The sequence below is a fragment of the Aquarana catesbeiana genome, linkage group LG04, assembly GCF_042186555.1.
Source record: "Aquarana catesbeiana isolate 2022-GZ linkage group LG04, ASM4218655v1, whole genome shotgun sequence".
In the NCBI taxonomy this organism is placed as follows: domain Eukaryota; kingdom Metazoa; phylum Chordata; class Amphibia; order Anura; family Ranidae; genus Aquarana; species Aquarana catesbeiana.
This window is the reverse complement of record NC_133327.1, coordinates 683276943-683290210: the sequence shown is the minus strand read 5'-3', so window position 1 is coordinate 683290210 and position 13268 is coordinate 683276943. Positions and strand designations below refer to the sequence as shown.

Sequence of the window (13268 nt, the reverse complement as noted above, 5' to 3'; positions counted from 1 at the left end):
GCCTACACCACACATCAGCATACTATAGAAAAACCAGATACCTAATGCAGTTCAATACATGAAAGTGGGAGCACAACAGGCCTCTCATGTTAACGTGTCATAGGTAAGACCTGGAGTCATTTGGCTGAAGGTGGACTTTAAATACCTGATTGTTCAGCAGATTGAAATTTATACACAGCCGTTTGATAGCAGTGCCTTCTCCCTTCTCCCCCACTTTGTTCAAAAGGGTCCACACGGAATCAGTTAGACACATTAAGGCAAACCCCTTCATCTGCATTCCCATCCTTAGTAGACTCTACTGTTATGGGTACACCCTTTAGACCCCTTTCTCACAAGAGGTCCAATTGGATCTGCCTGTCTTCACACAGACCCCCTCCACCCCTGCAGGAGGTAGAAAGAACGTAAACAAACTGTCAATTTACACCTGGCTACCTCCATTCTGGCACACACCAGAAGTCAACATGATCAATGCTACTTCATGGTTTAATGCAGCTTTTAGTCAGCTCTTGGGAGGAACCATTTCCTAGTTTCTATACTGGACAGGTGACTTCCCAACTCCCTTTCCTTATTACTAGTAAAACCATGACAGAGCAGCAAACCTCACTTCTTCACAGCAAGCTTCTAGTAGCAAAGCAATATTACCAGCTTGCAGCCCTTCTGTTTATGCCCAATAGACTTGTTCCCATATACAGTTAAGACAAGCACAAAGCTCGCCCCCCCCATTCTTGAAACACCTAGTCAGTCCAAGGTCTTAAGATAAGGGGGATTTTAGAAAGTCAAGATGTCCTCCCTTTCAGCAAGAGCCCTCAGCTTCCTTCTTTACATTAGAGTTACTCACATTAGTGGCACAAAGTGTGCCCCCCCTCAATTTGCCACTTTAGTTCCCTTATCAATTGTCACCATCAGGCATGACTAAAATCTGGGGCAAAGGCTGGCAACTGCTTGCTTCTGCTAACAGAGGAAGCTATAGACCAGGGATATGCAATTAGCGGACCTCCAGCTGTTGCAGAACTGCAAGTCCCATCAGGCATAGCAAGACTCTGACAGCCACAAGCATGACACCCAGAGGCAGAGGCATGATGGGACTTGTAGTTTTGCAACAGCTGGAGGTCCGCTAATTGCATATCCCTGGTATAGAGTAAAGGAACATTGCCAAAAGTAACCCGCTGCCCCATAATACCAAAAAAAAAAAAATTTTGGGTGCTTGCTGAGAAATAAGGTTCAGCCATCAAGTAGCCAATAAAGCCATTAGAAAGATCAGGCTAGGTTTGAGGAATCCCAGAACCGACAACAGCAAAGTTAAAGTCAGGAGATAAGCTTACGCCTACCCCAGCGAAAGTTATGGCTAGAAGTAGTGCGCCTCTGGCAAGCTAGTGAGGAGACCATCATTTTAAATGGGAACACAAGACTTGTACATTGAGTAATTGCTATACAAGGTCTGTAGACCTTCCTGTCATCACAACCCTCTTAGGTAATAGGGACAGCATAATTGACTCCCCCAGTTGACTCACAACAAATTCTCAGTGGCACCACTGACTGTTTGACAAATCCTTTTACAGCAACTAAAGCTGCTTGAGAGCAGCTTTAAGCAGTCAGGCTTATCACATGATGGGGCCAGTACATAACCAAACTGAGGCAGGATTTTATCTGAGCTAGCAGGTAAAAAGTCCTATCGTAGCCCATTTTGAAGGATAACCTGTTCTGTATTTTTGGGTGGGAAACCATTTCTGACCAGCAATTTTAAGCCACAAATGATTTTAGGCCTTTCTGGAACCATGTTGGGAATAAAGCGAGGTGACAGATTTAGAAAAATTAGTTTATTTAAACGTTTGCAGTTTTAAGGTTACACGTTTGATTCCTGCGGTAAATCCACAAGCCTAGAACTGCAACAACCACAGACCCAACAACCCCAGCAGTGGCTAGTGCTCTAACCAGGTCCAATGTGGAATAATCCGATGGATCGGTACCTAGGATGAAATAAAAATAAGTTAAGTCTTGAATCTCAACTGAAGCCAACCCCCCTCTCCAGATTGATTACCTTCCAGTTTTAGGATTTCTTTATTATCCACAGAAACAAATGCAACAGGTCCTTGAGAAGTCACTGTGTTCTTCAGAGACTGAAGTTCAGCCATTCGTCCTAAAAATAGGAGCAAGTTTAGTTTAAAGAAAATCTACAAAATTTTAAATTTTCCCTTTTATTTAAAGCGAGCTGTGAAAACCCAAGATTCTGCCACCTGGATAAAATACTCACTTCTCCTTTGACCACAAGAAACCACACAGCTGTCCCTGGCAGATGGGACACAAACAGAAGCACTGCAGTGGAAGTATACCTAAAGACAAGTTTTACAGTTAATCACAGCAAAGCATTAGATAAAGACATACAATATGTTGCATTCATTTACCAGGCCATCAAGGGCAAGCTGGGTAGTGGAGTCCACAAATGTGAAGGTGCTGACCACAAAGCGCTGGTAGTAGCTTGGTATAGGTACAGCCTGTGAAGGAGCTCCAACAGGAATCAGCTGGCTCAAGTAGTTGTCTCCATTGAAAGGGCAACTGAAAAACCAAATTCAGAATTGAGATCTGCACAAGGTAGACAGGATAACTTCCATTCTACAGATTACCCACCTGTCAAACAAGATGGGCCATTGAGGAAGGAGTGTAGGATTGGCAGAGCTGGTGGCCCAGCAGTCATTTAGGACAAGGACCAGGTTGGGATCTGTTCTGCCGATGATGCGAACCTCCAGATAGACTGGGTCTCTGAGCACTTTGACCACTGGGTACTGTGCATCAGTGTAGTATGAGGCATAGTTGAGATCTGCATTACATAAAAATGTAACATGGGCAACAAGTTTTATTTATAAAAGTTCTTAAGTGGTTGGGTTCAGGGACCCTTGAAGAGATGTCACTTGCTTGACAAAGGACATTCTTCCAATGAACACACATCTTAACCCTGGAACAAGCATTTCTTAATCCTGGGGAAGGGGGGTGTTGCAACACCTTAACCCTGAGGAAGCTAGCCCTAAGAGGAAGGTATGAGGCCTTATTGAACAGCTGAAGTGTTTTACATCCTAAAATTGAAACACCATTTTACAGAAGATTATGCATCATGCCACTGCAAGAGGTCTAGATACAGAGTTATTTCAGCAAGTCGGGGGAGTGTTTTTTGGGGGTCCAATTGCCCCCTTCATCAGGGCTCAACTGGCAACAAACCAGAAGTGAACTACAATCAGTCCTCAAAAGCAGCTGGTTTGGAGGCCTATATGTGCAAGTCATGACTTTGTGAAGTCATGGACCACTACCAAACAAGCATAAAAACCTGATGGGAGTAAATTCCCAGATGCAGATCTTACCATGAGGCCAGTTAGCATGCCAGACTGGTAGCTGATCACTTAGAGATTGTGAGCCATGCCATTTTTCACACCCCTTTGGAGGTGATGCCACAAATTGTACAAGTTACATGGCCTGTTAGAGGTATTGGTCTTTATGGCGTTTTGATGCAAACAAGTTCAGTGCCAACTGAAGATGCCTGGTACTTCTGGGAATGGAAATTGTCCAGCCACAAGCACCACCACATGTCCATATCTCCTAGCTAAACTACAACAGTGGCCCATAGACTAACAAATGCTGCAATGTGTTGCCAGAGAGCCAAGGGAAGCTAGAATGAGCTGCTAGGTAATTCACGGGGCAGAGAACAGGTTAGCAGTAAGAACTAGGCTGCCATCACACCTTCTCATGTCAACACATTTAGTAGCACATAAATGGAAAAAGCAAGAACCTCCCTCTGACAGAGCTCCATGTTAGGATCTGAGAACAGCTACTCTGACTTGGACAGGTATAATAGGGTTTCGGAGTTGTGGCACAGCTTTGAATATCCACCTTCCCTATTCCCAGGCATTGCTATACCTTGCCCTGAGTAGTACCTTGATTGTTAGACAAGGTTGCTAGTAAATTTGCCTGCCAGGTATAGTTGCCTTGGCCAATTGAAAGATTCCACCCCAATTCTGGAATTGATGCACTTCTGTCACTAGATGGCCAGTTATCTGGTGACATTAGACAAGGACATTGCAAGGACAGATTAGGAATAGATGGGGTATCTCAGCCAATGGGCAGGGATCTTAGGTCCCTTGGCCTGCCGGGAGAGGTCAGGTGACTGGGGTTTGATGCAACCAGACGCTTGAGTAAGATGAGGTTGGAAAAGCTCAGGAGATCCAGTGGCAGTGGATCAGCAATTCTATTAAGAGACTGGGAGCTCAGATCTACAAGTAGTGATTGTAGAGGAAGCACATTACAGCTTGTGTTAGAAACTGTTATAAGACTGTTGCCATAGGAGACAGCAATCCTACATATGCAGAGTGTGGTGTCCTAGGTGCCTTTCCCTGCATGGCCATCTACCTACCTATAGAAGTCTGAGTCTGCCAATTACCATTGCAACTACTTAAGGGGGTCCTGGCCCTAAACCTCCTCTCCCAGTTCTGTTCAAGAACAAATAAATCTTTGCATTTAAGTAGTGTCTGGTGCCCATGAATCTACCTTGCATTACACCACTATGCCTTGTAACCCACACTACACAGAAGGATGTCATCTCTCCCCAACTCTGGAGGTTCTCATTAGACCAAAGGGGATCCTGCTACACATTTAAGGTAAACCAAAAGCATCTATGTTGCAGGAGGGCCACAACCATGTGAAGTCATGCAATTAGTACAGATTTTGCATGAACTGTAGATTTATGTTGCATTACACTAGTGGTCCCCAAACTGTCCCTTTACTTTTATCTGGCTCTTGGTGCATTATTCCCCTACTGTCAGCAACCATTTGCCACTGACACCAATGGGCATTATTCCTCCCACTGGGGCACCATTCCTTACCCCCCTCTAATACCAATGGGGCATAGTTTACTCCTACTGATGCCAGGACATTTTATACTTCCCACATGCCAGCCACCTGCTCCTCCCACCAGAGTATAAAGGGCAGTAAACTGGCCCTTTGTTCAGAAAGTTGGTGACCCCTGCATTACACCAATGGTCACTAGACTAGTGGAAGCATATTGGCTTGCTTGTAGTCTCACCTTGTGCAATACTCATCTCCAGCTCAAGAGGACCAGATGTACTGACAGGAAGAGGTGGTGGCAAAGTGTTGACTGTAAAACTCAGCAGTGGAACAATACCAGTTTGAATGAAGTGGCACTGCACAGTCACCCTAGAGAAGCAGGACAGTATTAGATATGGTTCTAACAACGCCCTGCCCCCATATACTACAGCAGGATTTCTCATCTTACCTCATTGTACTGTCCCTAGTAATAGAAGATCCTTGCCATGTCTGGATTTGTCTACCAGCTTCAATAGTAGCTACATAGTTCATTGGACCATTAAGCACCTGAGGGGAAAAAAAAAAAAAAAAAAAGTTTGCCAGCAAACCAGGATAGGTAGCTTTTAAAAGCAATACCCACCACAAGTGTCTATATTTCAATATGATACAGAAAGATGCAGAGGGTGACTTTTTGCACACACCACAACCTACAGAAGTGTCTGTTAATCATGCTTTAGATGAGCATAGGAGTAGGGTTGATGGCGCATTAGTATCAGCATACCAATTAAGCCAGTTCATTTAGGGCAATGGTTAGATCATTCATGACTGGAACAGCCATATTAAACTGGCTGAATTACAGCCGGTCTATAGCCAGCTTTATGCTGGACTGGAATGATCCAACCAGGACAAGGGCCTGCAGGGTGGCCTCTTGCCTACTGACTATGGGCACTGGCTTTTAAGGGAAGGTTACTGTAAGAAAATGGAGCACCAAATAGTCAGCTAGTGGGATCTAAGATAGTTCCAGCAGTCAGGGGTATGCCCTGCAGCAAAAGTTCATATGTTACTGAAACCAGACCCGTGTTGGAGGTTCTGGTCAGCGTTGGCAGCCGGCTGTAGAGCAGAAGTAACCGGTAGGCAGAAAGGAAAGAGCGTGACGCCACTCAGCAGTATGTTAGTTTGCAAAGTCAAGTTTAACAGTAGCAAGTTACTCACATTTGAGTAGGTATAGGCAAGCATTAGTAGATTGTCCATAAGGGTCCCTTGTGCTCGGCTAGGCAGCAGTGATTGGCAATCCCTGGCCACTCGTGTTCTCCAGGGCAGACGTGGAACAAGGCAGGCATGTCAGTGCTAGTGGACATGATTGAGCTTGCATTTGGGAGCATGTATGCCCCTTCATCAGGCTTGCGATTGCTGATCACTGCTGCCCAGCCAATGGAAAGGGAGCCTTATGGACTGAAACTGCTACAAATGCTTGCCTATACCTACTCAAATGCGAGTCTAACTTACTATTAACCGCTTCAACCCTGGAAGATTTTACCCCCTTCCTGACAAGAGCACTTTTTGCGATTTGGCACTGCATCGCTTTAACTGACAATTGTGGTCATGTGATGTTGCACCCAAAACTATCTCCCCCCACAGAGCTTTTTGGCATTTGATCACCTCTGCGGTTGTTATTTGCGCCAACAACCAGCAACAATTTTGAAAAAAGCAATATTTAATATATCCTTTAAAATTACCGTATTTATCGGCGTATAACACGCACCCCAATTTAGGAGGGAATTTTAAAAGGAAAAAAAAAAAAAAAAAAAAAAAAAAACCCACAAAACACTTAAATGCCCATCATTGCAGCCTTCGATCAACGGTCCCTGCTTCCTGGGCTTCAAAATCGCCGACCGCGATTTGAAAGTGGCGCCGCCGGCGCCAAAATACATAGAGCCGGTCCTCGGCTCTTTCCGGCAGCTCTCGTTTACTTTCGGCTCCACTCGTAGTCCCGAGCGGAGCTATCCGAGTAGGTTCGGATAGCTCTGCTCGGGACTACGAGTGGAGCCGAAAGTAAACGAGAGCCGCCGGAAAGAGCCGAGGACCGGCTCTATGTATTTCGGCGCCATTTTCAAATCGCGGTCGGCAATTTTGAAATTTTGACAGCTCGGGATTGCAGGGTATTGGTGTATAACACGCACCTGCGACTTTCCCCTGATTTTAAGGGGAAAAAAGTGCGTGTTATACGCCGATAAATACGGTATATATGGCATTTTTTTATTTTTACTAGTAATGGCAGCGATCTGTGCTCTTTAGCGGGGCTGTGACATTATGGCGGACACATTGGACAATTTTGACACATTTTTGGGACCATTGGCATTTATACACTGATCATTGCTATAAAAATGCATAGATTACTGTAAAAATATCACTGGCAGGGAAGGGGTTAACGCTATCGGCGATCAAGGGGTTAAGAGTGCTCTAACTTAAAGGGAGATGACAGATCGTCTGTTTATACCGAATATGATTAGCAAATCTGTCTTTTCTCCCCTCAGAACCAGAAATTGTTTAAACACGGATCCCAATTCTCCATGTGTCAACAGCGATTGCGGGAGCCTGGCGGTGATAGTGACTGCTGGGCACTCGCATCGGCTCTGGGGGCGAGCAGCAAGCGTCTCCGGTGGCACATGCCCTTAGTGGCCACAGGGCGAAGTGACGTTACATGACGTCGCTGTGCCATTCTGCTGCAGTACAACTGCAGCAGCTGGTTGCCAAGTGGTTAAACTTGACTTGCAACTAACTTACGGCACTCAGAGTGGTGCCACTCATTGGGAGGTGTGCCTGGGGGACCCTTTGAGTGGCCTTGCCTTGGATCCATGTCTCAAAGCAGATTTGGGTCCCTGGTCTAAAATGATTGCTGGTTTGGGCACAGATGTGAATGTGATCAGCTCAAAGCCCAATACTAGGGTCTCCTGCTATAGTCTGCTTAAGGTGTTCAGCAGGTCTCATTTGTGTGCATTCCACTGTTATTGAGTCACCCATTGTCTGATCATCTCTTGGAGATGTGACTTACGTTATTGAACCATTGTGGGATTCTGACAATGCATAATATACATTGTATACAGAGTTGTGGTCTAGGTGGGCACTGAGTCATCTAGATGGCGAGTTGTTTAATTAGACCAATTAGGTTTGTTGGCTGTTCCTTAGCTATGGTAGGCATATTCCCGTTTGCATTGTAAAGGTAATGTGGTTAGGTTCTACCTCATCTGCGCTATACATTGTCAGAGTTCCAGTTTGCATCCAAGCTAGTGTCTATCATGGGTGCTCAGATATAAAACCTGGTTCCAGACTAGGAAGATGTATACTGATGGAAGCACCCAAGGTGGGTGCTGGACAGTTCCTTTACAATGATCTTTAGCAGAAATATTGTAGTTAAAAGGTGCCATCATCCTCACCATTTTGAGCAAAGAAGCTTAACCAATCTTCACCTTCACAAGTGATATCACAGCCTAAAGACCAGAATTGTAGCCAAGAACTGCAAGCATCAGTCCTAATGTCTCAAATTTCATGTGTATAGAGATGGTGCTAGCAACGCTAACCTTTGCACATTAAGGGTCAGACTGTATTGCAATACCTACCTGATATGCTGTGGTGCAGGATAAAGGGAACCTGAACACTACAAAGGAGTTGCTGGTATCCACTGTCAGCCCGGTGCAGGAGTCCAAGCCAATCACCCTGACGGAGTCCAGATGCAGAGATGGCACGGTCAGTTCACTGGACAACGCAATCACCATGTTGCCATCAAATCTGCACTGTGTGGTCACTGTAGAACAAAATAGGGTTGTCACCATGTAGATCAGACACGCAATTATCTAGTCAGTGATATTGTGCCCACAGCAGCATTTATGAATAGTCTAATCTAACATCTGTAGACAGGTTTCATTGCAGTGAAGAGTGCAAAATTATACAGAGCAGATCATAGAAAGTGAGACACCTAGAGGGTTGTCCATTGTACTTAAAAAGGTCAAAGTGTGGCTAGTTCCAAGATAAAAAAAAACCAAGCTGGCAAGACTGGTTTGCTCTAGACACCATTGTGCAAATGTTTTTTTAACAAGTACATTCTAGACTGGGCTTCAAGTTGCTCAATTATGAAATGCATTCTTAATGTTTTTAGCTATGGCCAAGGTACTAGCAACCTTACCTGCAGGCTGGCCATAGTATGTTCAGGCTGATACAGCTACCAACTTTAGTGCATCAAACAACCTCCTACTTACACTTGTTGCCAAAGAAACAGGGCATTGTAGCATCACTCGGGGAGTAGCAGCATCCCATTGCAGCACAGGAGTCACTGGTTACAGATGTTTCAGCGCAGGCCAGTTTGTCCGCTTTAGCAACGGCAGAGCAGACATCAGGGCTGGGGGCATCCAGGGCTTCTATACAAGAAAGGAGAAGCATAGCAACATGCAGTACATGTAGATTTTACTTCAGTTAGGGCTTGAGGAGGTTAGAAACTAGGAGACCTACCCTGACCCAGTAGCTCCCCCTCCCCTATAGAAGTGAAGCTACATTGTGCTCCTGTTCCAGGGGACAATGACAATTTGTATTAAGATTAGACATATTACCATTCTGTACTGGACATCTCTTCTCTGTCTTGTACTGGTCAACTGCACCATCATGATTTTCTTCCAGAAGCAGAACCATCATATATTCCCCATCCTAGAGAAAAACAAAGCCAGAATGCATTACACCAGGGGATCTCCTGACTTCTGAAACAAAGGGCCAGTTTACTTCCTTTCAAACTGGGGGTGGGGGGGGGGGGGGGGGGGGGGTGTCAGTGTGAGTAGAATGTGCCCTGGCATTGGTAGGAGTACTCAAAGCCATAGGCTTTGTGGTCACTGGGAGGAATGGTGTCCCAAGGGCCAGATCAGGGCAAGCAAAGGGCAGCTGTCTCCAAACCCAAGTGGAGTCGTCTCAGTCAGTTCTGCCAAAACCTGCTAATCCATGTACAAACCTCCCTCCCCACCTACCAAGGATTCAGGCACTTATTTTACAAGTTACCAGGGGCTTTCCACTTATAGCCAGCACAGGTGAAGCATGCTTAAAGACAGAATTTGTTTGGAGTACAAAGGGTTAGAGTACTGTCCAATTTGGAAGTTCTCACTTCTGTCCTGAAGAGGCTACAAGTGAAAGCTTCTAAAGGGAGCACATTGCCTTCAAGAAACGCCACCAGAACAGGCATTGCCATTGAATTTCCCTTCACCGCTTGTTCTGGCAACAGCTAAATGATCTCCCATTTGTGGCAATGGTTGCCAGTTGGACGACCCATTAAGGGGACAATCAATAAACCTATGTGTTCTGACTCAAAGCCATAAACTTTATCTCCAGCTTCATATAGGGCCTACATGACCTGGTGTTCTATTTATCCCTTGCATCAATTCAGAGAGCTTAACTCAATGAATAACTCACTGTATGGAGAGACAGACAATGAATCCTTTTGAATGGTTTTTAATGATGGACATTCATAGATAGAAAAATGGTGTTGTAAGCCACATGGAAAGATGTTACAGCAATGATGGTATACTGAGAAATGAACCAGAGAGGAAGAGGTGGGAGTATTACATACTGTCCCTGGTTTTATTGAGGCTGGCAACCCTGGCGGGGCCCCTTAGGGCAAGGGGCCCTCGGGCAGTGCCCAAATAGTCAGTCCTCCCCTGTATACAAAACTACGGTGAGAGAGTTCAGCAAGACAGAAGGGAACAAAGCGATAATAAATCAGTGTAATACAAAACTAGGCATTCTTTGCTCTACAGAACTAAAGTTCTGGCTCTACATACACCCATTGAATGCATTACTAGCAAAACAGATTTATAGTTTTAGAATTCTATTGGGACTCTAGAACTTTGAAATTAGTTAGTCCCATGTCAATGATGTTAAGCTTACCTCTTCCCTTACGTAGCATCCATCATAGGCAGCAGCAATCACCATTGTGTTATTGGGTCCACGACTTGCCCAGATCCCACAAGCAGAATCATTGGCAGGATCCTGAAATTTATCCTGGAAATCTGAACACAAAAAAGGTTTACTAAGGCACACTATACCAAACCAAGTGTCACATTCACTTCTGAAGGCAGATTAGCGCTGTTTGATCCTGTCCTCCCTTCTTGCACTGTCCCCCAAACGATTTCCTTATAGAATGGAGGGTAGACAAGCTGCACATGCTCAGTTTGGCATGCATTGCAGAGTTTCTCTTGGGACAGTGCATGTGGTGAGCACTGTCCAGATACAGAGTCCCTGCGAGAATGAAAGCTCTTTCGGCAAGCTTTAACAAGCTACAAGACTGCTGAGAAAAAAGCCATTTAGCAGTTTATATTTACTAAAATAAATAACATTTCCGTGTACTGTGGGAGAACAGACATAGGGAATGCAGGGTCATGGCATAGAAACACTTTAGGGGCAGATGAACCATGTAGCATTTAGTTCCTGGAATCCATTTGCCCTTAACCCAGGCAGATGTGCTTAGCTGAGAAAGCCCCTCCTCCCCTGGAGATGACAACATTTTGATCTAGGCAAGGAACTAAATAGGATGGAATATTTACATTTCTTCAAATAGTAATGCTGATTGAACAGTTTAGTTATATGTACCCCCATTCACCAAACCATATCCCATAATAGTACATTAAATTAGAACTATAGGCAAAATTGTCCCCATTTTTGATAGCTTAAGGAAGGGTTATAACCCCTGCCAGCTTATTTTCCATCTGTGTCCCATGGTGGAGATTTCCCTCCACTTTCTGTCCCATAGCCAAAACAGGAAGTGAGGAAACCCCTGCAAATAAAGGGAATCCCTTAGGGAACCCCAGGTCACCAGAACTAGTGTCCCCATTGGAAGATTTCCCACTGGGACAACTTAAGATTTACCTTTTACTTTCAATGCATAACAGTAAAGAGGACAATGAGGGTTAATCTCCCCAATGTGGGGGGGGGGGGGGGGGGGGGGCGCACAGCAGCACAGACAGGTGTTCTAATCCCTCCCCTCTATCCAAAACTAAAAAAAAAAAAAAAAAAGTTATGCCTTTATTTGTACATGAAGTCAGATCCATCTGTTCAGGCCATGATCTTAGCTTTTGGTGCAGGCAGAAGGCATCAGCACACCATCCCATAATATTCTAAGACTGAAAGCTGCTGCAGCTGGATGGTATACCAGAGCTTAGTGGAATCTCAAGCACTGGGGCTAAACACCCGACGTGAGAGCTTCCACCCTGTGAAGAACCAGGCCCACTGCCAGCTTCCCAATACACACCCTTCAACCAAGCGTTAAAGTGAGACCATTCCCCTCTGATGGCGCTTAATTCTGTGCTGACCCAGCTCCTCACTAGATATTCATGCATCATGGGTAGGGCAGCCCACCAGACTCCAGGGAGCAGCAGCCCCCCCCCCCCCCGATACAGGATGTGAAAAGAAATCTCCCCCAATGGGACACAGATTAGGGGGTGGGGTGGTAAGGGTAGGAGGAATAATCTACCATTCCACTTTGTAATAATGGAGGTATACCCATCCAGTCACTAGACCTTTAATATCCCAGGACACTGGTTACATTCTAGTACATATCCTGGATAATAGCACACTGATCCCTATTCAACATGTGCTACTCCCATCCACCATGTTCTGTGAGCTACCAGCCAATTAGTAGGAACATCAACCCTACTTTTGGCAATTTCCACCCTTAAACCACAACAAGTTAAAAATTAAAGCACAAAAAAAAAAAAAAAAAAACTTACCCAACACTTTCAGGGAAGAGGTCGCCCCTTCAACAGGCATAGAAAAGGACAATTCCATCTTGTCCAGAGCACAGTGGAGGAGAGAGGAGCTTTCAAAGTGTCCATTGGCATCACACAGCAACCAGGACAAACTGAAGCTCCACAACAGCAGTGCTAAGCCCATTCCTACCCTGGAAGAACCCATCATGACGATCACTTGCAGTACTGACCCTCAGCCCTGACCTGAGATTTATACCCTGGAGAGAGGGCGGGGCTTCAGGCTGATTGGCCGGGGACTGATATGTACACAGGTGATCCTTATACTTGCAAAGGTGGCCAAGAACTGTTGATTGTGGGTCTCTTCAAACCAATCAAGGTTCATGTTCTGGGATGAATAAAAAAAAGGAGCATAATTGGTTATTACTTTGTATTTTTTCCTTTTTTTAAATTTTATTATATTTGTTGCACCTTTATATATATATATATGTTCCATGACTGTGCAAAATGTGGGGCTGATTTATGAAAACTGGAGCAAAAAAGCAAACAAAATGGGGCTCTTATCCATAGCAGCCAATAACCTCACCCAAGAGCTCAGTTTTTGTTTTAGCTTCCAGTTTTCAATGTCAGGCCCTTAGGGGGTTCTTCTGAGGTGTCGCGTAGATTTTGTATTATTGTGGAACACTTTTTTCATTATGTAGCAATTTACAAAAGTAAAAGCTGCAGAGA

The 13268-nt window shown here is 44.9% G+C and overlaps 1 protein-coding gene across 1 annotated transcript; it reads right to left on the bottom strand.

Moving 5' to 3' along the window:
* Window positions 1–1821: 1821 nt before the first annotated feature.
* On the bottom strand, window positions 1822–12955 carry LOC141141626 (zona pellucida sperm-binding protein 4-like). The gene is made up of 12 exons (XM_073629184.1): window positions 12564–12955; window positions 10726–10847; window positions 9408–9501; window positions 9060–9218; window positions 8424–8608; window positions 5276–5373; window positions 5066–5196; window positions 2626–2815; window positions 2403–2553; window positions 2252–2330; window positions 2039–2137; window positions 1822–1967 (listed from the first exon to the last, which is right to left on the bottom strand). The coding sequence occupies exons 1-12, from the start codon at window positions 12748–12750 to the stop codon at window positions 1822–1824; spliced, it is 1641 nt and encodes a 546-aa protein (XP_073485285.1). The 5' UTR covers window positions 12751–12955.
* Between the last annotated feature and the right edge of the window lie 313 nt (window positions 12956–13268).

What these genes read in the sequence shown, in the direction of transcription:
- LOC141141626 (XM_073629184.1), bottom strand. Translation starts at nt 12,750, where the DNA reads ATGATGGGTTCTTCCAGGGTAGGAATGGGCTTAGCACTGCTGTTGTGG. An exon ending in GATGCTACGTAAGGGAAGAG is followed by an intron (nt 9,502 to 10,725) that starts GTAAGCTTAACA and finishes GTTTTTCTCTAG; the next exon opens with GATGGGGAATATATGATGGT. An exon ending in CTGTTTCTTTGGCAACAAGT is followed by an intron (nt 8,609 to 9,059) that starts GTAAGTAGGAGG and finishes TTTGTTCTACAG; the next exon opens with TGACCACACAGTGCAGATTT.